Below are 24,546 nucleotides of genomic sequence, written 5' to 3'. Positions count from 1 at the left end.
TATATGTTTTTAAAAGAGTGTTAACCAGGACTGGAGAGATGGCTTAGCAGTTAAGAAGCTTGCCTGCAAGGCCTAAGAACTCCTGTTTGAATCTCCAGATCCTGCACAGCCAGCCGCACAAGTGACGCAAGCACCCAGTGTCGCACATGCGCACAAGGGGATCAGGCATCTGCACTTTGTTCACAACAGCTGAAAGGTCCTGGCAATCAATCACTCAATATCTGTCTCTCTCTCTCTCCCTCTCTCCCTCTCTCCCTCTCTCCCTCTTTCTCTCTCTCTCTCTGTCTCTCTCAAAAAACTGTTAACCAGATACTAAGATAATATTTGAATATTTGGAAAACCTCATCCAGGGCTAGCAGGTACTAAGATGCACATGAGATATTTATAGAATTGTTCACATTAATTTGGAGCTGCCCAACTAGTGAACTGAAAAGGTTATAGATGCCCCTGCAATTTCTCAAACTAAAGCCATGAGACAAAAATATCACCAGCCAAAAAGAAGGTATATTCCCATCAAAAAGATTTCTAGGACTGGAAAGATGGCTTAGCACTTAAGGTGCTTACTTACCTGCAAAGCCAAAGGACCCAGATTCGATTCCCCAGGACCCATGTAAGCCAGATGCACATGGTGGCACATGCGTCTGGAATTCATTTATTATGTACATTCTTTCACTCTCTCTCTACCTATCTGCCTCTTCCTCTCAAAAATATAAATAAATAAAAATAAAATATATTTTTAAAAAGTTTTCTAAATGTCTATGTTTGTCCCTTCAGATCCATGGTGTTCACCCTCTTTGTTAGTGAATGTGCTTTTTACAGATAACAGAGAGTATCAGAATAAAAAGAAAAGAAAGCTGGGCTGGAAAGGTGGCTCAGGGGTTAAGGTGCTTGCTTGCAAAGCCTGATGGCCTGAGTTCAATTCCCCAGCACCCACATAAAGCCAGATGCATCAAGTGGAGCATGCATGTGGCGTTGCAGTGGCAAGAGTCCCTGGCATGTCCATTTGCCCTCCACCCCCACTCTCTCCTTGTAAATTAAAAAAGGAAAAAGAAAAGAAAACCCACTGTTTGTTACTTGAGAAGAATCAAACCTAATCAAAGCAGAAAATCAGAGAATGCAGAGAGCTCCAACACTATACGGAGACTTAAAACACACCCTCCAAGGCTCAGGGAACATTGTGGAAGAGTTCAGCAAAAAGAATGTCAGAGCCATATGATGGGAAGGTGTATCCTGATGCATGACCTCCCCACCACAGAGACTGACTGGTGCATTCATGACCCCACTGAAGAGAGGCCCTCAATGGAATGAGGCTAAGGGAGAGGGTACGTTGCAATGTGTGCACACATTAAAGTTCTCAATAAAAAAAAAAATTAGGAAAAGTCTCTATAGCCAAGAGCATTAAAAAAAATTAGGGCTAGAGAGATGGGTCTGCAGTTAAGGCACTTGCCTGCAAAGCCTAACAACCTAGGTTGCATTCTCCACTACCAACTTAAAGCCAGACACACATGATTCTGCAGTTTGTGTGCAGGAGCCATTCTCTTTTTTTTTTTTTTCTCCCTCTCTCTCCCTGCCTTTTTGGGAATAAATAAATATATGATTTTTTTAAAATATTTATTTGAAAGGGGAATGAACATGCCAGGGGCTCTTGCTGCAGCACACAAACTCCAGACACACACTTCTTTGAAACCAGCTCTCTCGCTGTTGCAAAGGCACTGCTTGACTACAAAGGAACACTGGACTCGCTGGCCTCTAGCTTTGCGTTCTCCTGCCCCTCTCCCATGTCACAGGCACACTGGATCCCACACGCCTGTGCAAGGGTGCACGGGCCACTTTGGGTCCAGCCTGACATGGCTGCTTGGGAACTGAACCTGGGCTGGTAGACTGTTCAAGTAAGGTCCTTTATCCACTGAGAAATTCCTCAGTCCCTAGAGTGACCATTTTATATGTGAGCTGTGAAAGGAAGATCTCGAGTCGAAAACTGATGAGAATTGCTGGGGTCATGACCTGCTTTGTGGTGGTTCTGGCTGAAGGACATGTGTGCTCCTATCCAGTTAGGGAAAAGAAAACAATTTTGATGCAAACATTTTATTTAAGATATTTGGCCTATGTTCTTTTCATCCTGAGCCTAAATATCTTTCTTACAATCAATTAAGATTCAGTATCTGTTTTGATTCCTACAGGTGTGGGACAATACATACTATCACCCTACTTTATTCTTGAAAGACTTATTTTCTAAATATGCCTATTAGACCTAAGGGAGAAGAGAAGGAGGGAAAAGAAGAAAGGATGGTGGTGGAGGAGGAAGCAGAACTCCCAGCCATCCTTCTGCAGTCAAGGGTTCCACACACTATGGGGAAGTGGCTCCTGGGGGAGGGGCCATGGGAAGAAGGCAGGGTGTGGGGGAAGGGCTGCACACTGAGAGGAGGGTCAGGCTGCCCCTGAAGCCACCACATGCTTGGGACACTCATATGGCCACACTGTTCTCCACCAGGCTGGGCCGCAGGTACTCATAGGGTATGTCTAGGCTTTTGTTTCGCATCTCAATTTCTTTATCCAGGACAGCCAGCTCCTCTCTGAATTTCTTCAGCACAGCCTTGGCCTCAGGTGTTGAAAAGTACTCCTCTCGATGCTGGCCCAAAGGCACCTGGGGAGGAGGGGGATGATGATGATGCCAGCTAGTTTAGGGCATCACACCAAACTCTTTGCCTTATTCTTCAGGATCTTGGACATCTGGCTCTTACCTTATTGGCCTGGCGTCTGCCCAGGAGCCAGGCAACGTTCACCTGGAGATTCGCCTGATTAGCGTTGGGCAATGTAGCCATCAGGGTCTCCAATGTTGCATCCTTGGTGGTGGGTGGGGGCAGTCGCATGGTGCACGGTGTGTTAGGGATCCAAAGGAACCAGTCAAGCTGGAGGGGCATGGGTCCACAGTCAAGCTCTGTGAAGCAGGAAAACCCCTCTGCCTGCTCACCTCCATCCCCCCACCCCCACTCCAGCCCGAAATTCCCAGCTGCCTGCCTCTGGGAAGTACCTGACCCAGGTGGACAGAGGCATGCTGGCCAGTGCAGGTGAAGATACACATGGTGACAAAGTGGCAAGCCTGGGCCCGGGACTGCAGAGAGGTGGGGAATCCTGTGAGAAGCAGGAACAGTTAGAAGGCGATGGGGGAATATGAGCAGAGCTGAGAGAGGAGAAGGAGAGGCAGAGAGAGCAGACACAAAGAGGAGGAGAAGAGGGGTGAGAAGGGGATGCTCAGGGCCTTTGGAAGTTGGCATGAGGCAGGAAAGAGATGCCCTGCTGGAGGGAGCCCATCAAGGAGTGCTGGTTCTGCCTCACAAGTCCTCATGTCTCAGGAGTTTAGCAAGGTGATGACAGCACACTGGTAGTCACAGAGGGTATTTTCACCACAGCAGTGGGCAAATGCTACACGTTAGGGCTTTTCTTCGGGAGAGTCAAGTGTTAAGCACTTGTGAGCATTGCTCCCACTGCATCTAGGAAGGTGTCTGGGAGTTTTCACAGGGGATGAGAATGCATTAGGGAGATTCCACAGATACAGAGAGGACTCTGGAGAAGTCATATAACGAGTCTTAGTTCTCAGTGCAGAGACTCCTGTTACCTCGGTCCTGGGCCCCTCGCAACCCAATTTCCGTGATCTCCCGACACCAGTTCTGCAATTCGTAGTCATCTCTCACGTCGGCGTCTGTCTTATAGTAGAGACTGAGGGTTCCCTCCACATACCTGCAGGCACACATCGCAGCAAGAGAGCTGATGGACTCAGCTCCTGGTTCACTTGGCCAGGTCAGGGTGTCCACACCCAACCCTGGTGCAGACCTCCTGTTGTCCAGCACCCACACCTGCCCTGCATCCCTGTCTGCCTCACCGGTACGTGATTTCCCACAGCTTCAGTGCATCTTGGGCATAGAAGGAGGACTTAACGTCCAGAAGCCCCCGCTCAGCCAAGTCGTCAGGAGGGCAGAAAGAGCTGTAGGTCAGCAGGGCTCCGGCCTTCTTCATCAGCTGCAGGTGGCCTCCCCCACCTGTGCTCACCACCTGAAGGAACAAGGGCAGAGTTGGTCAAATCAAGCATTCTGGAACCCAGAGCCAGAAGACAGTGAACCCAGGAACACTCTCTCTGTTACCATACCATATCAAAAAGGCCATTTTCTGAGATCAGTCCATTCCTGGCTCTGACATTAATATCCAATGTGTATTGCAGGTGAGGAGCCACAAGCTAGAGAGGGAAACCAGGACACATAAGTGAGAGGAGACCTTGACACAGCGAGGCAGTGGGACTCCACAGATACAGGTTTGATGAGGAGAAATAGCATAAATGTTCAGGGAACGCAGGTGAAGGCTGATTTGCATTGTCTCGGTTGTTACATAAACTACTGAGATAGTGCTTCAGTGCAAGTTATCCCTTTCCTTCTTCTGTGTTCCTTTCATAAGTCTACACCAATGTTCTTCCACTTTTAACATCCCCATGGGAGCCTTCTAAGGCATTTTTTCCTAAGCTTAGCTCCCATGAAATGTCAGTGTTACATACATCCGTATATCAATGCTGTACACATAATATAATGCTCTTATATCCCATGAATTTACTGTCTTGAGGAGGTATACTTACGACAAGGAGAATGCACAGTCTATCCTCTCCCTGCTTCCAAACCCTCACCTCTTCTCTCCTCCCTTCATTCATCAACACTAGCTTCTTTGTGTTCTCCCCAAAGTGGGATGTGTTGCCCAGTCAGTATTTTCACCCAGCTCTTCCACCAGCCTGCAGTGCTGGGCCCCTGACCATCTCATTCTCTGGATCCCTACTGTGTCATCATTCTCTACCTGACCTTTTAAGACAGGTCTTTCTTGATCAGTCAAACTATGCTCATTATCACACCATTGCCTTTGTGACTGTACCTGTCCATCATATGTGACCATCATCATGCCCCTGATCTAATCACTGTGCCTGACATATCTATGTCACAACCACCACACCCCTGATCTAATCACTGTACCTGACATATCTATGTCACAACCACCACACCCCTGCTCTGATCACTGTACCTGACACCTCCTGTGTGACCACCATCACACCCCTGCTCTGATCACTGTACCTGTCACCTCCTGTGTGACCACCATCACACCCCTGCTCTGATCACTGTACCTGTCACCTCCTATTTGACGATCATCAAACCGCTGCTCTGATCACTGTATGTGTCACCTCCTAGGTGACCAACACCACACCCCTGCTCTGATCACTGTAACTGTCACCTCCTAAGTCACCACCATCACCCCACTGCTCTGATCACTGTACCTCTCACCTCCTATTTGACCATTATCTTTGACCATCATCACACCTCTGCTCTGATCACTGTACCTGGCACCTCCTATTTAGCCATAACTATACCTGTTTGTCACCTCCTATGTGACTATCATAATACCCCATGCTTTGAACACTGTACCTGTTACATGCTATGTGAAAATCATCACACCCTTGCTCTGATCACTGGACCTGTTACTCCTGTGTGACCACCCTCACAGCCCTTCTCTGATCACTGTACCTGTGCATCTAGCTTTATGTGTGTACTGAAGAATTGAACTTGGGATGTTGGGCTCTGCAGGCAGGTGTCTTAACCCATAGCTAATCTGCTTAGCCCCAAATTGGACATTTACATGTATGGTTTATGAATGTATAAATATTTCTGCTTCACATATAATGTAAATATTCTCACCCTTAACCCAGTAGTTATCTCTACCACCTTGAGAGGTGGTTTGCACAGAAAACACAGGGAGGCCACTTCACACGGCCCTGCTCACTTCCTCCCCATGAGTATGTTCTTCCTACACCCTGAAAAGGCACAAAAGCCTCCTGGGCTTGGAATGTGAACTGGAGCTTGGGAAGCAGGCAGGAGAAGCAAATCAGCTATTACCTTGAAGACAGGGTGTAGGGATGGAAGGCACCTCATGGTGGCCACAACAAACACTTCAGCCATCAAGTGTGCCCTCAGCAGATGAAACTGCAACACATGAAGCTGGAAGTCAGAGCTGCGGACGCAGCACTTGGCGAGGAGCCAGACCATTGGGGGATCCGTGGGCAAGAAAATAAGTGGTGGAGTGGATCCGACTTTTGGCAGCTCAAGCTAGAGGGAGAATGTGAAGGATTAGATTACTCGCTGGGTGCCAGGAGCTCAGTGATCCCCACATCCTGCACAGGTGACCTATCCCTTCCTCCTCTGGCCTGGTTCTTTCTCCATCTTCCTGAGCTACCCACTCCAGCCCCATTCCTGCCCTTTCCACCCAGTACAGCGCTCATCAAAACTGCCCTTCTGCTGCCTGCTCCAGCCTCCTTCTCCACGAGCTTCAGCCCCTTACTTGTTTGCCCCCACTCGTGAAGACACAGCAGCCTCTTGAGGACCCTTCATCACCAACTCTGCACAGAGAACTGAGTCTCTAGTTTTTGGCTGCATGTGACACACTTGGAATGTCTCCCCATTCATCAAAAGTGATAAGACAAAACCCTACCTGGGAATTTCCCCCTCTTTCTTTGTGCCTTATTTATTTCTTCAAGTGTCTCCCTCTCTCCCATGTTTCCTTGATCCTTAAATGCGGGTCAGCAGGCCTGGTGTCCCTCTTCACTCCTTCCCATCTTTCTTCTCCATCCCTCCAGCTGCCACCCATGTCTGGATTTGTCACCTCCTGTAGCCTTAGCATGAGAGCCTAATCCCAGCAACGAGTAACTCTCTTCTTCAACCCAGCCTAACTCAATCACCTAACACTGCCCTTCTGTGGTGCTTTCCCAGTCCCCTCATGCCTTTCCTCCTGAGCTTAGCTTGCCTGGTCCAGCTCCTCTAACTCCAGGCCTATTATCCACAGAGTCTTGCCTGACTCTGCCCAATGCATCCAGTGGGTAAGTCCTTCCTTCCCTCCTCATGATCCCTCCAGGACCCGGATACTCATCTCTGTCTTCTATCTTTTTATTTTTATTTATTTGAGAACAACAGACAGACAGAGAGATACAGGGAGATAGAGGGAGGGAAAGGGAGAGAATGGGCACACCAGAGACTCCAAGCACTGCAAATGAACTCCAGATGCATGTGCCACCTGGTGCTTCTGTCTTGCATGTGTGCTGGGGAATCAAACCGAGGCTCTTACACAAGCCATTCTGTCTGTCCTCTATCTTATTCTGTCTGTCCTCCAGTGCCTTAGTGGAATGCCTTTGAGTGGATTAAGTGGACACTTACTGAACCTGGCCAGAAGACTCCCCTGAGTAGGCTGCCCACTGTGGAAAAAAAGAACCATGCTTTCTCACCTGGATGGCCAAGGGTAAGAGTTGCCCATCAGGCTGTAGCTTCAGCATGACCAGAGGGGCAGCGAGGTACTGCTGCCTACACAGGATGACATTGGCTTTGATCCCATCCAGAATGGAGTAATCAGCTTCAAACAGAGTGCCTGCCTAGATGCAAAGAAAGGAAAGGGACCTCTCCATGTGAGGAAACATCTTCCCACCAGGACTCCCTGACATACAGATAGCAAAGAAGATAAATGACTTGTCTCCATCCCCAAGTTTACACTAGCTGGGCTTTTCCCTCAAGGAGTTCTTAAACATTCTGGTTGAATTACTCCCTTTAGAGAAGAAGAATCATCAAAGAAGTGGCATATCTTGGCTAAGATCACACAGCATACACTAGCAGACACAGGATTCAATCCAAGTTAGGCTTGTAATCAAACCCAAGGATTTTCTCTACCAATTGTCCAACACTGGCTGCTTACTAATAACCACACTCCTGTGACCACAATTACTTAAGTCTGCACCATCTCTGAATCCATGGCCACCAGTGTCCAGTCACATGTCCTCATTTGACTTTGTCTCAACCAACCTCCCCTTTATACACCTGACCTCCACAACATGCCATTCTCCTGCAGGGAGGAAGGCTGTGGAGTTGGATTTATCCAGTATTGGTCAGATTTCTACTGCAGGATCCTTTTGCCAACCAGCAGCAAGCTGGACCTTCAGTGGATAGGAATACAGTTGATGCCAACACTATCTCCACTTCCCTGTGTGGCTTGCCACAAGCTCTGATGTCCATACCTGGAGCTCCTTCAACAACTGGGCCTGCAGCTCCTCCATGCCTGGGGGAAACACTAGGCGGTCAGGAAGGCAATTGGAGCGCCTCACGAGCATGGGGTTGGCACCATTGAAAAACTGGTATCTGAAAAAGGCATCCTCCTTCCAGGAGTCACGAACCCTTTCTGAGGATAGAAGGTGACTGTGCTGTGAAATCTGAGCTGCCAGGAAACCATCTATGCCCGATGCTAGACCTGAAGAGGGACTCAAGCTTCTGGTTTCCCAGCCCAGTACTTGTGTCCCAGTCCCATTGCATTGGAGAAGATGGGATTAAAAGTCCTGGGGGAAGTATTGGGGTAGGGGAACTGACCAGCCAGCTTGCTGTGGTCACTCTTGAAAACACAATTGAAGTCATCCAGATCATTCCACGTAGTCACAGCATTTAGAGGGAAGTTTATAGCAAAGTCTGCAACCCTTCAGGGAAGAAGCAGACAGTCATTTCTGGGATCAAACATCAGAGCTGTGGACACCTTGTTTGAATTGGCTCACAAGCTCACTGGCTTCCACTAGAGCAGCACACCTCCCTCTCATACCTGTTCCCTTTGCTCTCACCCCATAGCAACCGAAGAGTTAAATTGAAATTCTTGGTCCTCTCCATAGCGGTCATCTACAGAGAGGTCAGATAAACTGGGGGCCAACATATTCAGGATAAAGCCATCCTCCCAATTGCCCCACCTGTGGGCAGAAATGAAATCAGGCACTGGTGTGGAAGAAGGAGCTCGCACTGGGCTCATCGGGGGTGGGCTAACCTGTACAGACTCCTTCTCTCTTTCAGCTCCTCCTCCCTGTGTTCCTTGAACAGGCCTTGAGGGTCCTCAGTCACAGTGCAACCTAAAAGTGCAGAGCAGGGCATGCTGGGACATCGGCTGAGTTCTGCCTCTTCAGCCCCTCCTGGCTGGCCCCTGACCCTGCAGCTTCAGGGATCCCCCGCCCCATGACACCTGCACCAATGCCAGCATCTCTTTTCTTACCCCTGCTCTCCAGGTTCTAGCCCCACACGCCACAGCCTCTTCCTGACACACCCATGCCCAGCATGTCCTCTGCCTTTCACAGCCACCCCTCTGCTCACCTGTGCCTTCAGGGAGCCTCAGGATGTTGCTGCCAGTCACCCAGCGGTAACAGGGGAACCTGTGCTCTCTTTCTTGGTCCCCAGCACCCTTCACCGAGATCCAGTTGCAGAACCAGGCATCATCCTTAAGAAAATGCTGTTTTTGCAATTTTACAAACAGCAGTGATCCAAGGTAAATGGGAACATGCACCTTGAATTCTTCCTCCTGCAGGCGACAGAAGAGGCCTCAGCCACAGGAAGGAAGGCAGATGGGATGAGGACTCAGGACAAATCGTGCTTCCAGTGCTCCACAGGGAAAGTGGTGAGAAGGAAGCCAGAAAGAGAATGAGGGCGAACAGCAGGCGGGGCGGGACTGTGACTCCTCTGACTTGTTACCTGAACCCAGATTGAAAAGAGTGAGAGCGCAGGGGATGGAAAATCAAAGTGTCTTCCTTCCATCAATTTTTTTTCCCTATGAATAAACAGTTATTGTGCCAAGTACGTATTGGGCAGTGGGAATCCTGCCTGAGGTACAGGTAGCACGCGGTTGAGCTGGGAGACCCCACCAAAGCTGAGGCTAACATGGACCCCACCCAGTCTGGTCCAGGCTCGTGGAGGGTGGTGCATCGCAGCAGAGACCTGGAGGTAGACAGGCAGTTGTCCAGAGACAGTGAGGCGCAGAAAAACCAGAGGACAGGGAGTGCCAGGCGGGCTGTGCTCCAGAGAGGCCCTGCAGCTGCCTGGGAGCTGAAGCTGCGTGCGAGGTCTGGGAGTCCAGCAGTCCAGCAGGATCAGCCCAGAGCAGAGGGTCCAGAAACAGAGGGTTCTCAGAACTTAGTTGCACCCCAACCCTTCCCCATCCCTTCTCACCACGCACTCCACCTCAAGTGATATGGAGAGAGGACTGAAAATGTCCACCATTAAACCAGAGAGCACGGGTCTGGCACGTCATTGACTCCTCCTAAGAGAACTGTGTGCTGTGAGGGGTGAACGGGAGTATCCCTTAAACTCCCGGAGGTCCAGGTGGCCAGAGTAGCTACTGAGCGCTGACCAGGTGCCAGCAAGGGGCTGACCCAGTGCTGTCACCGCTGTCCTGTCAGTGCGGTCCTCGAGCCAGTGAGCACCTGCAGCAGCCACAGCCAGGGCTCCCGCAGCGCCGCTTCCTGGATTTCACTGACTTGCAGCCAGAGACACAACCCATCCCTCATGCTGGGCAGCTCACCTTGTTCCTGCAGGGTCTTAGCAGTGCCCCTAGTGATGCCTCTCCATGCTGTCCCACAAGCCACAGCAGCACCTGGTTATTGGACCCTGCGTACAAGGAGTCTCCAGTGGAGATGCAGATGTGGTAAACTCCCATCTTGCTCAAAGACGCCTGCAGAGAGTGAAGAGGACTTGTTAAATAAGAGAGCCCAGACACCGCCCTCAGCTATGTTTGCTAGGTAGTGGCGAGAAGATGGCATGTGTCCAGCCAACCCCACCTAGCCCTGTGCAGGGCCCACAGCTCCACCAGCCTGGAGCTCTGCCCCAGCCCTAACGGGGAGGCTCTGCGCAAAGCACTGTTAGAGATGCCAACCACCATTTTTGTGCAAGGAGGATTGGGAGGGAGAAGTAGGTAGGGATTTGAACAGAAAAAGGAAGGTTGGGAGGGCGAAGTGGTTGGGTGTTGGAAAGAAAACGTGGACTATCAGCTGTAGCAGAACATGTTCTGCCAGCCCCTATCAGAGATTATTACCAATCTCTTGTAATGACTTTTTGTTTTTGTTGCTAGAGATAAGTCGTATGTCACTTCTCACAGGTAAGACATCTGCAGTACACAACCTTAGACATGGAATTTATAGTGCAAAAGCATGTGTGATTTTGACCGAAATTAAGAAAGTCCTTGCCATAGAAAAGTACTAATTCACACATCTCTCAGTACACTGTGTATGAGGATGGCTGCTCTCCCCGCTCCTGGCACTTGTGAAGGTAAACAAGGTCAAATCCTTCGTTCCTTAGCCAGTTTTATAGGTGAAAGTGTGGTAGCTAGTTTTTATTTTAACTTGTATTTTCTTATTATGAGCATCATTGAATATCCTATCATATTGCAGAAGTTACTAGTTATTGTTGCTTTTCCATAACCCACCTTTCCTATATTCCCATTGGGTTTTGCTCTTTTACTTACTGCTTTGTGGGATTTGTACTATTTATTATTTGTAGGACTATTATTAGAAAAAATAACCCTTTTCCAGTTCTATTGCTATTAACAAGTCCCCCTCCCATAGCCACAAGGCCTTTTATACCTACATCGATTCCATAGAGTTCTGGTTTTGTTCTATAATATCATTCCTCCTCCACCCCCATTAGACACCAGTACCATTAAGGTAGCTTGTTCCATGTCTTACAGCACGTAAAACATGGGGGAAACCTGGAACATTCTCTTCTTAGAAGACAAGGGGGCTGTCAAGTGAGTCACAGGCAGTACTGACAGAGGAAGATTCCTCACTACAGGGACTGTCACTAGCCGCTATAACATTTGGCGGAGGAAAACAAAATAACAAGTGGAGTTTCTGGAGAAAGATAAGTGTATGGATTAGAACCCTTTCTTAGGGCTTGCTGGGAAAGCACGGGGACCTGAGTTTGGATCCCCAGCATCCTTGTTAAAACTGTAATTCTGGTGGTGTGGAGACAGGTGGACTTTTGGGGCTTGATGGCCAGCTAGTCTACTAGAATTGGTGAGCTCTGGGCTCAGTGAAAGATGCCCAATAATGACCTTGTTCTTCCTCCATACTTGCATACACATATATGCATGTGCACGTGAACTCACATGCATACACACACACAATGAAATCTTTTCTGTTGCAAATAGAAAATAAAAGTAGATCAAGCAGTAGAGAAAAAATTAGAGGGGCTCGAGAGATATCTCAACAGTTAAAACCAGTTTTAAACATGATGGCCTGGGTTGGATTCTTCAATAGCCATGTAAAACAAGATGCACAAAGTGCCACATGAGCCCAGAGTTCATTTGCAATGACAGGAAGTCTTGGCACACCCATAATCCTTCATATTCGTTCTCTCCCCCACTCTCAAAATAAGATGCCCTGTGGTAGGTTACATCAGTGGCTCAGCAATATCATTAAAGGACCAGTGTTTGGGGGGATGACAGTTCTTGCTTTGGTTAGTTCCATCTTCCCACTCTGCTGTTATTCAAGAGATCATTCTTCAACAAGTTGCCATGAGGGCAGCAAAATGGCTACTACCATTTCAGGAATCCTGTACAGATCTAACAACATCCAATGGGAATAGAAGGACCATTTCTTCTTTTGCTTCCTTAAGAGTCAGAACAATTGTCCCAGAACACATCTAGCAGCTCCTTGACCTCCTAAAATGAGAAACAGAAAAAACAGTTCTCCAAAGGAAATAGTTTATTCAGGAATAGCAAGGGACTACAATCCAGAAAACACTAGTGAGGGAGCAGAGGCAGAGCTAGGGAAGCAAAGAAAGACAGTGGTGTTCTCTTCTTTTTTATTTTTAATTAATTTTTTGTTTATTTTTATTTATTTGAAAGAGACAGAGAGAGAAAGAGGCAGATAGAGAGGGAGAGAGAGAGAATGGGTGCTCCAGGGCCTCCAACCACTGCAAATGAACTCCAGATGCATGTACCCCCTTGTGCATCTGGCTAACATGGGTCCTGGGGAAACAAGCCTCGAACTGGGGTCTTTAGGCTTCATAGGCAAATGCTTAACTGCTAAGCCATCTCTCCAGCCTGGTGTTCTCTTCTTAATGCTAACAATTTACCAAACTGTCCTTACACAAGACAAGGGTTTCTTTGTTTTGTTTTGTTTTTTAATTATTTTACTATTGACAACTTCCATACTCACAGACAATAAACCATGATAATTCCCTCACCACCACCCCCACTTTCCCCATTTGTAACTCCACACTCCATAATATCCCCTCCCCCTCTCAATCAGTCTCTCTGTTATTTTGATATCATTGTCTTTTTCTCCTATTACACTGATCTTGTGTAAGTAGTGCCAGACACTATGAGGTCATGGATGTCCTAGCTATTTTGTGTCTGGAAGAGTGCATTGTAAAGAGTCCTACCCTTCCTTTAGCTCTTACATTCTTTCCACCACCTCTTCCACAATGGACCCTGAGCCTTGGAAACTATGATAGAGATGTTTCCATGCTGAGCACTCCTCTGTCACTTCTTCTCAGCACTAGGATGCCTTCTGAGTCATCTCAAGGTCACTGCCATATGAAAAGATAAACTTCTCTAACCAAAAGTGAGAGAAGCATTAATATATGGGTATGAACATTAAGAGAAGTTTAGTGAGCATAATATATGTATTTAGCTAGACACCAGCAGGCATTAACACCCCCTTGGGCTCATGACTTTCCCATTATAGGTTTTCAGTATCAGGCGTATATTCCCTGCTATGGAGTGGGTCTCCAGTCTAGAGAGTGGTTGGATTCTCCCATAACAGACATGTCACTATTGCACCCATTGCCTCATTTTGCCTGGTTGGCCCAACTTAAGGCTTGCAGTGTCCACTGTTGTTTATCACCACTGATGATTTCTCTCTTTCTCCCATGAAGCTGCATGCAGCATAGCTTCTTCCAGCTTTCTGTCACCTGGTCTTCAGGGAGGAGGTTTTCAGCTCAGCTCCAGCAAGGTTTCTCAGTGACCTTGCATCCCAAGAATGCTGAGTCTTCAGCAATAGAGTCTTACAAACCTATTCCTGGTCAAGAGTCTTGGCAATAGGGCTGGAGAGATGGCTTAGCGGTTAAGCGCTTGCCTGTGAAGCCTAAGGACCCCGGTTCGAGGCTCAGTTCCCCAGGTCCCACGTTAGCCAGATGCACAAGGGGGCGCACGCGTCTGGAGTTCGTTTGCAGAGGCTGGAAGCCCTGGTGCGCCTATTCTCTCTCTCTCCATCTGTCTTTCTCCCTGTGTCTGTCGCTCTCAAATAAATAAAAAAATGAACAAAAAAAATATTAAAAAAAAAAAAAAAAAAAGAGTCTTGGCAATGGCCTGTAATGTTCTGGGGCATCAGGGACCTCCCTGGCCAATGGAAGGCATCCCATCTTGGCCACTGAAAATTTTCTAGTCAATCTGGCTTCTCAATGCACCTTTGTCCAAAAATGCAGGTTTCCAGATGATTTATTCATACTCTCTTAGATGTTGATTAACCCTCCCCTCACCCTTCCTTCCCCTGACCTCACTTAGGCCTTTCCACCCTGTGTAATCTGTTTTTCTGCTTACATCTATACAATTATCATCACCTTAAGTTTTCCCCTCTCCTTCCTGCCTTATAGCCCCTCTCTAGCTTACTGGCTTTTTTTTTTTTTTTTAGGTAGGGTCTCACTCTAGCCCAGGTTAACCTGAAATTCACTATATAGTCTCAACCTAGCCTTGAGCTCACAACAATCCTCCTATCTCAGCCTCCCCAGGTGGCATAACTAAAGGCATGCACCACCACACCCTGCCAGACAAGGTTTTTGAAGGCAAAATGAATGTTAGTGTGTTGAATCCCAACATGACAGCTCCTAATGATGGCGGCTTGGGTGAGAGGCTGAACAGGTAGCTGCCCGGGCACCTGTGATGTGGTGATGCTCAGTGGGGTGCTTCAGTGAGGGCAGCAGAGTCTCTTGATGGTTCCTGTTGTCAGGAAGATATCTTGAGGCCCCTCACTCCACAGACTCCTGACTTCATTTTGGTAGCATTTCAGACAAAAGATATCATTTCAATTTTAATAATGTTCACATTGTATTTTTTGTCAAAACAAACTTCCAAACCTGAAACCAGTAAGTGGACAAGGGATATGGAAAAATGATCATCTGATCCTCAGCAGGACTCAGCTCTGAATTACCTGAGCAAGGATGGGCACCCAAATGCATTTAGGGCTTTGACAATGAGCAAGAAGTGACAGATTGGGATGTAGACACCCAAGATTACCTTCTGGGATTACTTTGTGAAAAGCTTTAATTATTAATAATGTTCAAGAGAAGGTTACAATAGGGCTGGAGAGATGGCTCAGCAGTTAAAGGCACTTTCTTACAGTGTGCTGACCATCGTTTGATTTCTCAGTGCTCACATAAAGCCAGGCTGCAAAGCCCTGATCCAAGTCACTCTCAGGACCCTTCTGACTTGGGAGCTGTTCAGTTACTGTCTTTGCTTCCTGTTTGCCTCACATGGTTCTCTTCAGCTGCATCTTCACTCCTCATTCTCACTGGGTAGAACTGAAGAGCCACTGGCTCAGGGAGTTTCTGTGAGCATAGATTGTCCAGCACTCTGACTATAACAGCCAAGATAAGGTTATCCTGTTCTGAGATGTAACAACTAAGATAATACCATCCTGTCCTCACTAGGTCCTGACACCATTTATTAAGGGAATCAAAAAACTAAGGTAACATGTTCTTGCCTGCTAGGGCACCTTACAGTTGCAAAAACCATAACTGCCAAGGAAGACCACATCTGCATTGATAACACTCTCAAGACTTCCCATGACCCCAAACATGTGTACATAAAATGCCTCCAGGATATTCCAGTGAAACAACTGCAGTTCCAGTGTTGCCAAGACCTATGTCTGACACTGATGTCATTACTTTTTATTATCTTTTTCCTTTAAAACTGCTGTACCCCTGCGCTTCTTCACTGAGAGCACTTTCTTGCATAAGCCACTCTCAGTTGCTTGCTTAAAATGGCTCTCCAGGTCCCACCTAAGCCAGATGCAAGCGCAAGGTTGCACATGGCCACTAGGTGGTGCAGGCATCTGGAGTTTGATTTCAGTGGCTGAGGCCCTGGCTTGCCAATTCTCATTCTCTCTCTCTCTCTTTCTCTCTGTCTCTCTCTCAAATAAAAAGGGGGCTCTTAATTGGCTTGAAAAAGTGTGGTGGTCTGTAATTCTCTCCTGTGATCTAGAACAGGTTGAGGACCCAATTGGACCCTATAACTGTTGCCAGACACCCAGCTCAAGTCATGAGACCTACTATCTAGTCTGCAACCAGAAAACCAATAAACTGGAATACCCATGCACACACTCAAACTCAAACATTATCATTCCATGAGAACAGGTATATCTTAGATGCATCTATGACTCCTACAGTAACTTGGCCAGCCATCCACACAAACAGAACCAAGTCCAGGTCTCTGATGAGAGGCATAATAAGAAAACAAGGTCTTCTACTACTTGTGTCCCAATATAAGGCTGGAGGACAAGGGAAGGCTACCAGTCAGACATTTCCTCCCCCACCCCTAAGAAGGTTCCCCATGGGGCCTATCCTTCCTAGCTCACAGGAAGTTTCCCCACAAGGCCTATCATTCTTAACCTAAAACCAGAACTGATGTCAGTGTACAAACTTACTCTTAGGAGAAGTTAGAAGAACACAGTCTGTTTTTGTATCTGAGAACACAGCAGTCATTTCAAACCTCTTTGGACTCAGTTGGAGGTGTGGGGCCCTGGAACATCTTCAGGGGGCATCTCCCTGTAACCTTCCCCTGACCCGGGAAGTCCAGAGTGAGGCTGAGTCCCATGGGAGTGGGGAGATCTTGCTGGGGCCTCCAAATGTGCTAGTCCATGTGAGAGAATTACAGACCACCATGCTTTTTCAAGCCAATTAAGACTGATATTTTATTAAGACAGTGACAAGGAAGACTTAGGTTAGCAGTTACATTTCCCCCATGTTTTAGCAGCTTCAAATCTTTGACTATGGCTGAGAGCTAAATACTGAGTTCTGAGGATAGGGCCCCACTGCAAGTACCTGGGGGCCAGCTAGGTCAGTGAGCAGTACCCTCCGGTACCACTTGTGGAGTATTTGGACTTTTTATTGGGACTGTGAGGGCCTAACAGAAGAAGGGCCATGAAGAGCATCAGGAGGGGCCAGCAAACGGGGGGAGTTAGGATCCTTACCCTGTGTCTGACTACCTCTGACTATAGGAAACACACTGCTGTAAGAAGCAGAAATTTTTCCTAACCAGGGACAGCAAACACCAGTAGGCTGGTGGACATTGTGTCCGTTGTTCCTGGTTCCCCATGTTAAACTCATCAAGCTTCTGCTGTATGCAGACCAGTTGGCTTCTGGAGTGACTAGAGCAGGACTGCGGTCTCCCTGTCTTCTCTCAGGGGAAGGTGTCCTCTAGAGACTGGCATTGAGGGGACCTCCTAGTGACCTGTTAGCTGCTACAATCAGCTGAGGACAGTGCCTTCTTGACTCTGGTGTGATGCATTTATATCCCTTGGCTGATGGATATTGGCCCAATTGCCTAAGGGTATGTGGGTTCACCTGTGTTACAAATTTTAAGGAACCAACATCAATGGCAGAAGAATCTGACTTGCCTCTAAAAATCTAAGCAAAGAGACACTGTCAAACAACCAGAACCACCCACAGCAGCAAGCCCAAACAATGAGAACTCTAAATTGATTTTACACCTGAGGGCTGGGCTACAGATTTGCCCCTTATGCACGTTAGAGGTAGGTTCTGAAATCTGTCCTTAGTGACATAGCTTATCTTAATGAGGAGAGATTGGACTAATACAAATCAGTAACTATCCGATAACATACCCCGTAAAGAAAATTTTTGGATTTCTGTTTTGATGTAAAAGTGAACAGTGGCTGGTTAATCAGGGTCTGACAGAGGCAGAAGGAGGCATGAGTTAATGTAAAAGCTTACTACTACAAGCCAGCATCAGACAAGGGAGCCTATTTAGTCTGCATCTTTGTTCATATTGGAAATTTTGTGGCTGTAGTCTCTTGCTGGATATTTAAGACCATGAAATGAGCCAAAATTAACTATGTATTATATTTTAGCAGTAATTTATGCCTCTGTAAGAATGACTTTTAGGAACCTGTGAAGAGATCTAAGACCCTTATCAATGTATCATCCACTAGGATAGGTCATGGCCATGCTACCAAGTAGCTCTAACAGACTTGGAAAGCCTTTAGGACAAATTTTCCTCTAATGTGACTCCCCTGTTTTAGACACAGTGACTTGAAAACCATCTCCAGGTCTCCATGTCCAATTCTGACCAGGAAAACAGGTAAATTACCAGAAGCCAGAAGCAAGAAGTGTTCCATTGTCTCCTGTGACCCTCTGACTCAGGACTAGGAAGCAGAATATTGGTTATCCCTTTAAACCTAATATTTACAATTGGCTTTGGGTTTTATATATGGTTATTAATCCCTCAGAGAGACTATACAAATCTAATTAACAAAACAGATCTAGTTAAAGAAGGAGAGAACATATCTGGTTAGAAAAACAGATCTGATTAGAGAATGACACAAAAGTTTAAAATCATTCTGATTAATGTTTAAGTTTAGTTGTCAGGTGACATTGTGAGCCATATCTAGAACAGAGAAAGCAGACACATTTTATTCCTTAAGAATCCGTCAGTTATAAGTACGGGAAAACATGTTAGTAGCGCTGAAAATAATATTGTACCAGCAATTAAAATCAACTTATTTAATCTGGAAATTATATGTCAGGAAAACACAAGGCAGTATAAAACCTAGGTATATATGACTGAAAAAAATCCTTGTCTAGTCAGTATACCTATGCAGATACAAATTACTCCCAAAATCTGAAAGCAGAACAGTAGAGTTTAAGATCATTTTTCAACAATGAAGATCATTTGAACATGAGGTTGTGTCCTAGAACAGTGAATATGAATCAAGTATCAATATATCTATAAAGAATGAATTTAAAAAAAAGAATGAATTTAACGCACCAGGAAAGAGATACTTATTTAAGAAAAACCTTGACTAAGACTGATTACACACAGAGCAAAGCCTAGTCATTGTTGAATTTCACATACATAAAGGAATTTTGTAAACAGTTACCTTTAGCCATTGAATCATTTTTATAGTTAAACATTCCCCAGAGCATGGACAGTTTCCTTAGTTTTCCAGTGGAAAAACTCATAGTGACTACATCACATTTAATAAGACTAAAAATAACCTCAGTGATAATCACCCAGAAGAACCAGCATGAACAAGACTGAAACCATCTCAAAGTTACAGGGTTGTTACTCACCTTATGTATCACAGAGTCTGTAAACTGATCAAGAATTTTAAGACTTACTGATTAAACAAATGATATGCTGGCCTTATTTCCTTAGATATATATCCCCCTTTTATTGAGGGCCTCCTTTTTAGTGGGGTTATGCATGTATCAGCCAGTCTCTGTGGGAGAAACAGTGTCTCAGAATATACCATGAGACTTTTTAAAATGACCACTTAAGTTTTTTTCTACTGTTCTTCAAAGGTTCTTTGAAATAACTTTGTATAAAAGAGTAGAGCAGACTTGACTTAGAATATTTACCCAGAATACACATATGGATGTTATCCTTTGTTGATTTTGGAGCCTCTTTTCTTATCAGCTTTCTGAAACGCCTTTTCAAAAGTATGAAAGCAGTTTAGAACATTACTAGAAAATTCTGAAACACTTAGTACTGGGTATTCACTGATCTGACTATTGGATAATTTTGAGGCTGTTCTCTGTTAGCAGTTTCATAGAACCATAAACAGACAAAGTAAGTTTTTAAATAGCTACAATGAATTTTTATAAGGAGTCCCATCTGTCTGCAGCAACTTGGGACTCACCCATCATCTCCCTGGGGCCAGGACCCCGAGAGTCTCCATGCCAGCAGTCCCCTTGGCTTAATCCAACTTCTGGGGTGGATAATTGTTGTGTTTGTTTTTTTCAACCACTTTAGGGGTATATTTAGGTTATTAATTTGAGTTCTCTCTGTCTTTTTTTTTTTAAGTATTTATTTACTTACTTAGTTGCAAGCAGAGACAGAAGAAGAAAGAGCAAGGATGGACACACCAGGGCCTCTAGCTACTGCCAATGAACTCCAGATGCAGGTGGCATTTTGTACATCTGGCATCTGGGGACTTGAACTTGGTTTGTTAGGTTTTATAGACCACTGAGCCATCTCTCCAACCCTCCTCTCTGTCTTCCTCTGTGTTTTTTCCTTTTAGAACTGGCTTCATTGTGCCACATAAGTTTTGGTGTGTTGTATTTTCATTATCATTGAGTTCAAGATATTTCACAATTTCCTTTTGAATTTCTTTGATTACCCGTCCATTATTCAGAAGCACATTTTTCAGACTCCAGGAGCTGGTGGAGTTCCTAATTTGTGTCTTGTTGTTAATTTCTAGCTTTAAAGCATTGTGGTATGATATGATGCAGGAAGTTACATCCATTTTCTTGAATTTATGGAAGCATCCTTTATGCCCTAATATATTATCTGTCTTGGGGAAGGTTCTGTGGGCTGATGAAAAGAATGTGTATTCTATAGAATTGAGTTGAAATGTTCTATAGATGTCTGTTAGGTCTAACTGATCTATGGTAGAGTTGAGCTCTAGAACATCCCTGTTGGTTTTCTGATTGGATGATCTGCTTAGTGATGATAGTGGGGCATTGAGGTCTCCTACTATGATGGCATTAGGATTTATTTGTGATTTGCTGTCAAGTAGCTTTTGCTTCATAAAATGTGGTGCACCTTTGTTTGCATATAGATTTATCATTGTGATTTCCTCTTGTTCAGGTGTTCCCTGGATGAGAAAAAGGTAGCCTTCTTTTTCTTTTTTAAGTAATTAATTAATTTGTAAGGAGAGTGAGAAAGACAGAGAGAAGAATGACGAAGAGACAGAAAGAGAATGGGCTTGCCAGGACCTCTAGTCACTGCAAATAAACTTCAGTTCAGATGCATTTGCCCCTTGTGCATCTGGCTTATGTGGGTCATGGGGAATCATACTTGGGTCCTTTGGCTTCACAGGCAAGTGCCTTAACTGCTAAGCCATATTGCCAACCCCTTTGTTCTTTTTGATTCCTTTAGGTTTGATGTCTATTTTGTCAGATATTACTATAGCCACACATGCTTGTTTCATATTTCCATTTGCTTGCAAGTTCATTTTCCATCCTTTCACCATGAGGAGGTGTCTATCTTTAATGGTGAGATAGATTTTATGAAGGGAACGGATTGAAGGCTCACTTGTTACTGTTCATAGGTGAATTAAGTCCATTAATATTTAAAGTTATAACTATGAGGTTTTATTCAATCTTGCTGTGATGGAGGGTTTGTGGAGTTTGGTGCTTCGAATTTTTTCCTGCCTGCTCTAGTTTTGTTTATTGTGTTCTTTTCTTGTAGGCTCTTGAGGATGGGTGTTCAACTCTTCTGAGTGGAATATTTCCTGAAGTGTTCACTACAGGTTTAACTTTGTGTTCATGTAATCATACATCTGGCTTTGGTCATGGAGAGTTTTTCTTTCTCCATTTATTATGAGGGATACTTTTGCTGGCTACATAGTTTGGGTTGAAAGTCCTAGTTTTTTAGGCTTTGAAGTGTTCCATTCCATACCTGTCTGGCTGTCATGATTTCCATTTTAAAATCTGAGGTGACTCTGATGGGATTAGCTTTGTATTTGATGAATTGTTTCTCTCTTGTTGCTTTTATCACTCTCTGTTTCCTTTGTTCACAGTTTTAACTATTATGTGTCTTGACTTTTTCTTCTTTGGTCCTGTATGTTTGGTGTTCTGTGGGCTTGTTGTATCTGGGCCTCTCTTTTGTGTGACTGGGAAATTTTTCTTCAGTAATTTGGTTGAATATGTTTTCTATGCCTCTGGCCTGGATTTCTTCCCCTCTGTTTCATCCATGATCTGGATGTTTGGTCCTTTAGGGTATCACACAGTTTCCTCATATTCTGTTAACATGATTTCCTGATCTTAGTGAAGGTGTTGGACTCCCAATTCATTTCTTTTGTCTTGTCTTCCAGCTCAGATGTTCTGTCTTCTACATAACTGACTCTCTTAGAGAGGCCTTCTAGGGAATTTAAAAATCTCTGTTTTGTTTTTGTTTTCTACTGTATTTTTTTGTTTATTTTTATTTTTGGTTTTTTGAGGTAGGGTCTCGTTCTAACCCTGGCTGACCTAGAATTCACTAGAAGTCTCATGGTGGCCTTGAACTCATGGCAATCCTCCTACCTCTGCCTCCCAAGTGCTGGGATTAAAGGCGTGCACCACCACGCCTAGCCTTCTATTGTATTTTTTTTGCCTCATGTTCATCTCTTTTTTAAGGTCCCATCTCAGGTCGAGGTTTGGTTTTCTTTATGCCTCCTGGTATTAATTCTTATATTTGATTATATTTTCATTAAGGTTTACCAGCTGGTTATTGTTGACTATGTTCTCTGTTTGTTGACTCACCTTCAACTTATTTATCTCTCTTGTGGTCTCTTTGGTTTTCTTCAATTAAATGAAGCCTTGTGATAAAAAGCTGTATGCATTTCGTTTGTGATTGTTGTTGTTTTGATAATTTGCTTCCAGTTCAGCAATTAGTATGATCACATAGCTTACTGTGTTTTCATTTTGGGTTTCCATTTATGTTGTTTTTTGTATCTTTTCATTGAAGGTTTTCACTGTGGGACTGGGCATCCTTAATGGAGATCTGTTTTATTGCTTCCTTTCTTTCTTCCTTCCTTCCTTCCTTCTTTCCTTCCTTCCTTCCTTCCTTCCTTCCTTCCTTCCTTCCTTCTTTTCTTTCTTTTTGCATTGAGGTAAAAAGTCTTATTTTATGAAGGAGGAAGTACATATTTGTTCTTGTGGCATTGTCAGTGAGTGTTCTGATATAGGTCTGAACCAGACTGGAGTGGAATGGGATTATACCCTCTGATTTGCTGGTGTGCAGGCTGAAAGTGTAACAAGAGTGCCAGGGTAACTAGGAGGTGGAGAACTAGGAGTTCGTGCCTACCTACTTCACTTGCATACATTATCAGGTACCAGGGAACCAGGAGTTGGGAAGTTGGAGAGCCAGGAGCAAATGTACAGCTCCCCTCACAAGTACATACTTTCCTGTGCAGGGGAATCAGGAGGTGAGGAACCAGGAGCCCAGCAGCAGGGGTAGTGGGGTAGGGGAGCTGGGAAGTGGGGAACAAACTGGGAGCTGAGGCCTACTCACTCTGTGTGTATGCCCTCTCCAGTGCAGGAGAACAGGGAGGTGGGAAACCAAGAGGTGGGAAGTCAGGGAGGTATGAGCCAAAACCTGTTCCCACAGCATGCACATAGGGTCCCAGCAGCTCCACACCAGCAGCAGGAGTACCTGGCCTGGGGAATTTGGAAGTGGGTTCAAACCAGAAGCTCAGGCCAACTCAGTCCATGCGTGTGCACCCTCCAGTGAAGAAGAACTGGGAGTTGTGAAACCAGGAGTCAGGAAATCAGGGAGCATAAAGCAAAAGGCCTGTTCCCACTCTAAGTATGCAGGTTCTAGGCAGCCCCACATCAACAGCATGGATATTGAAGGCAGGGGAGCTTGGAGGTGGGGAATGAACTGGGAGCTCAGGCTTCCTCAGTCCATATGTGCACACCTTCTGGTGCAGGGCAATGGGGAGTTGGGGTACCAAGGTGTATGAAATCAGGAGTGAAAGGTCTGCTCCCACCACATGCACACAGGGTCCACACTTGAATTGGATTTTTTTTCTAAATTCCAGGGAGAGGATGGAGAAATGACTTAGTGGTTAAGGTGCTCACCTGTGAAGGCTAAGGACCCAGGTTTGACTCCCCAGTACCCATGTAAGTCAGATGTGCAAGGTGCTGCATGTACTTGCAGTGGCTATAAACCCAGACACACCCGTTCTCTTTCTCTCAATCTGATTCCCTCTCCCTCCCTCTCTCTCTCCCTCTCTCTCTCTCTCTCTCTCTCTCTCTCTCTCTCTCTCCCTCTCTCTCTCTCTCTTTCTCTCTCTCTCTCTCACTCTCTCTTGTTCTCTCTCTCTCAAATAAGCAAATAAGTAGATAAATTCCAGGGAGAGTTTTGTGTTTCTCTTAGAGATATAGATCAGCTCCTTAAACTTTCCATTTTGCAAGTTTTTAAGAGTAGGAGAACCTTGCATTTTCCTTGTGTAGAGTCTTAGTTACATTCAGGGTTTCCTTGGGGAGCCATTCCACATTAAAAGCTGGCCATTCTAATTTACAGACAGCTTTAGCTTTCCTGGTGTCATCTTAGTATCATCATATCCTGAAACTCCCTCTTTGAAGTATGATTTGTTTGGTTTTGATTTTGTAGTCTAGGGTAGTGGGCTTGGTGGTGAAAGGATAAACGTTGCCCTATTTCTGCTGCCCTGTTTTCTAGCTGCTCTGCTAACCTGCCTTTTTAAGCTTCTGTAATATGGCTTGCTTGCTGCTGCACTGAATCACAGAACTGCCATTTTGCAACTGCCTCCATTTTGTAAAAAGTATGCAACCGCCTCCATTTTGTAAAAAGTATACCATGAGGACCTGACCTTTTGTACGCCCTACCCAATCAGAGGGACCCACACGAGCCCACCCCGTGGGCCCCACCCAATCAGAGGGAGCCACGGCTGAAAAGCCCCTATGACTCTGCATACCTGTGGTTTTAGCCTTTATAAGC

General features: G+C 45.5%; 1 protein-coding gene across 1 annotated transcript; it reads right to left on the bottom strand.

Moving 5' to 3' along the window:
* Window positions 1–2,464: 2,464 nt before the first annotated feature.
* LOC123457739 (polyunsaturated fatty acid lipoxygenase ALOX15-like) lies at window positions 2,465–8,850 on the bottom strand. Its single transcript, XM_045142176.1, has 11 exons — window positions 8,669–8,850; window positions 8,427–8,530; window positions 8,081–8,241; window positions 7,301–7,444; window positions 5,922–6,131; window positions 4,145–4,231; window positions 3,881–4,050; window positions 3,617–3,738; window positions 3,032–3,132; window positions 2,742–2,909; window positions 2,465–2,644 (listed from the first exon to the last, which is right to left on the bottom strand). Exons 1-11 carry the CDS (start codon window positions 8,848–8,850, stop codon window positions 2,465–2,467), a joined length of 1,629 nt encoding a protein of 542 aa, XP_044998111.1.
* Between the last annotated feature and the right edge of the window lie 15,696 nt (window positions 8,851–24,546).

The sequence above is a fragment of the Jaculus jaculus genome, chromosome 1 (genome assembly GCF_020740685.1).
Source record: "Jaculus jaculus isolate mJacJac1 chromosome 1, mJacJac1.mat.Y.cur, whole genome shotgun sequence".
In the NCBI taxonomy this organism is placed as follows: domain Eukaryota; kingdom Metazoa; phylum Chordata; class Mammalia; order Rodentia; family Dipodidae; genus Jaculus; species Jaculus jaculus.
The sequence above is the reverse complement of the archived record's forward strand: the minus strand, read 5'-3'. Positions and strand labels throughout refer to the sequence as shown.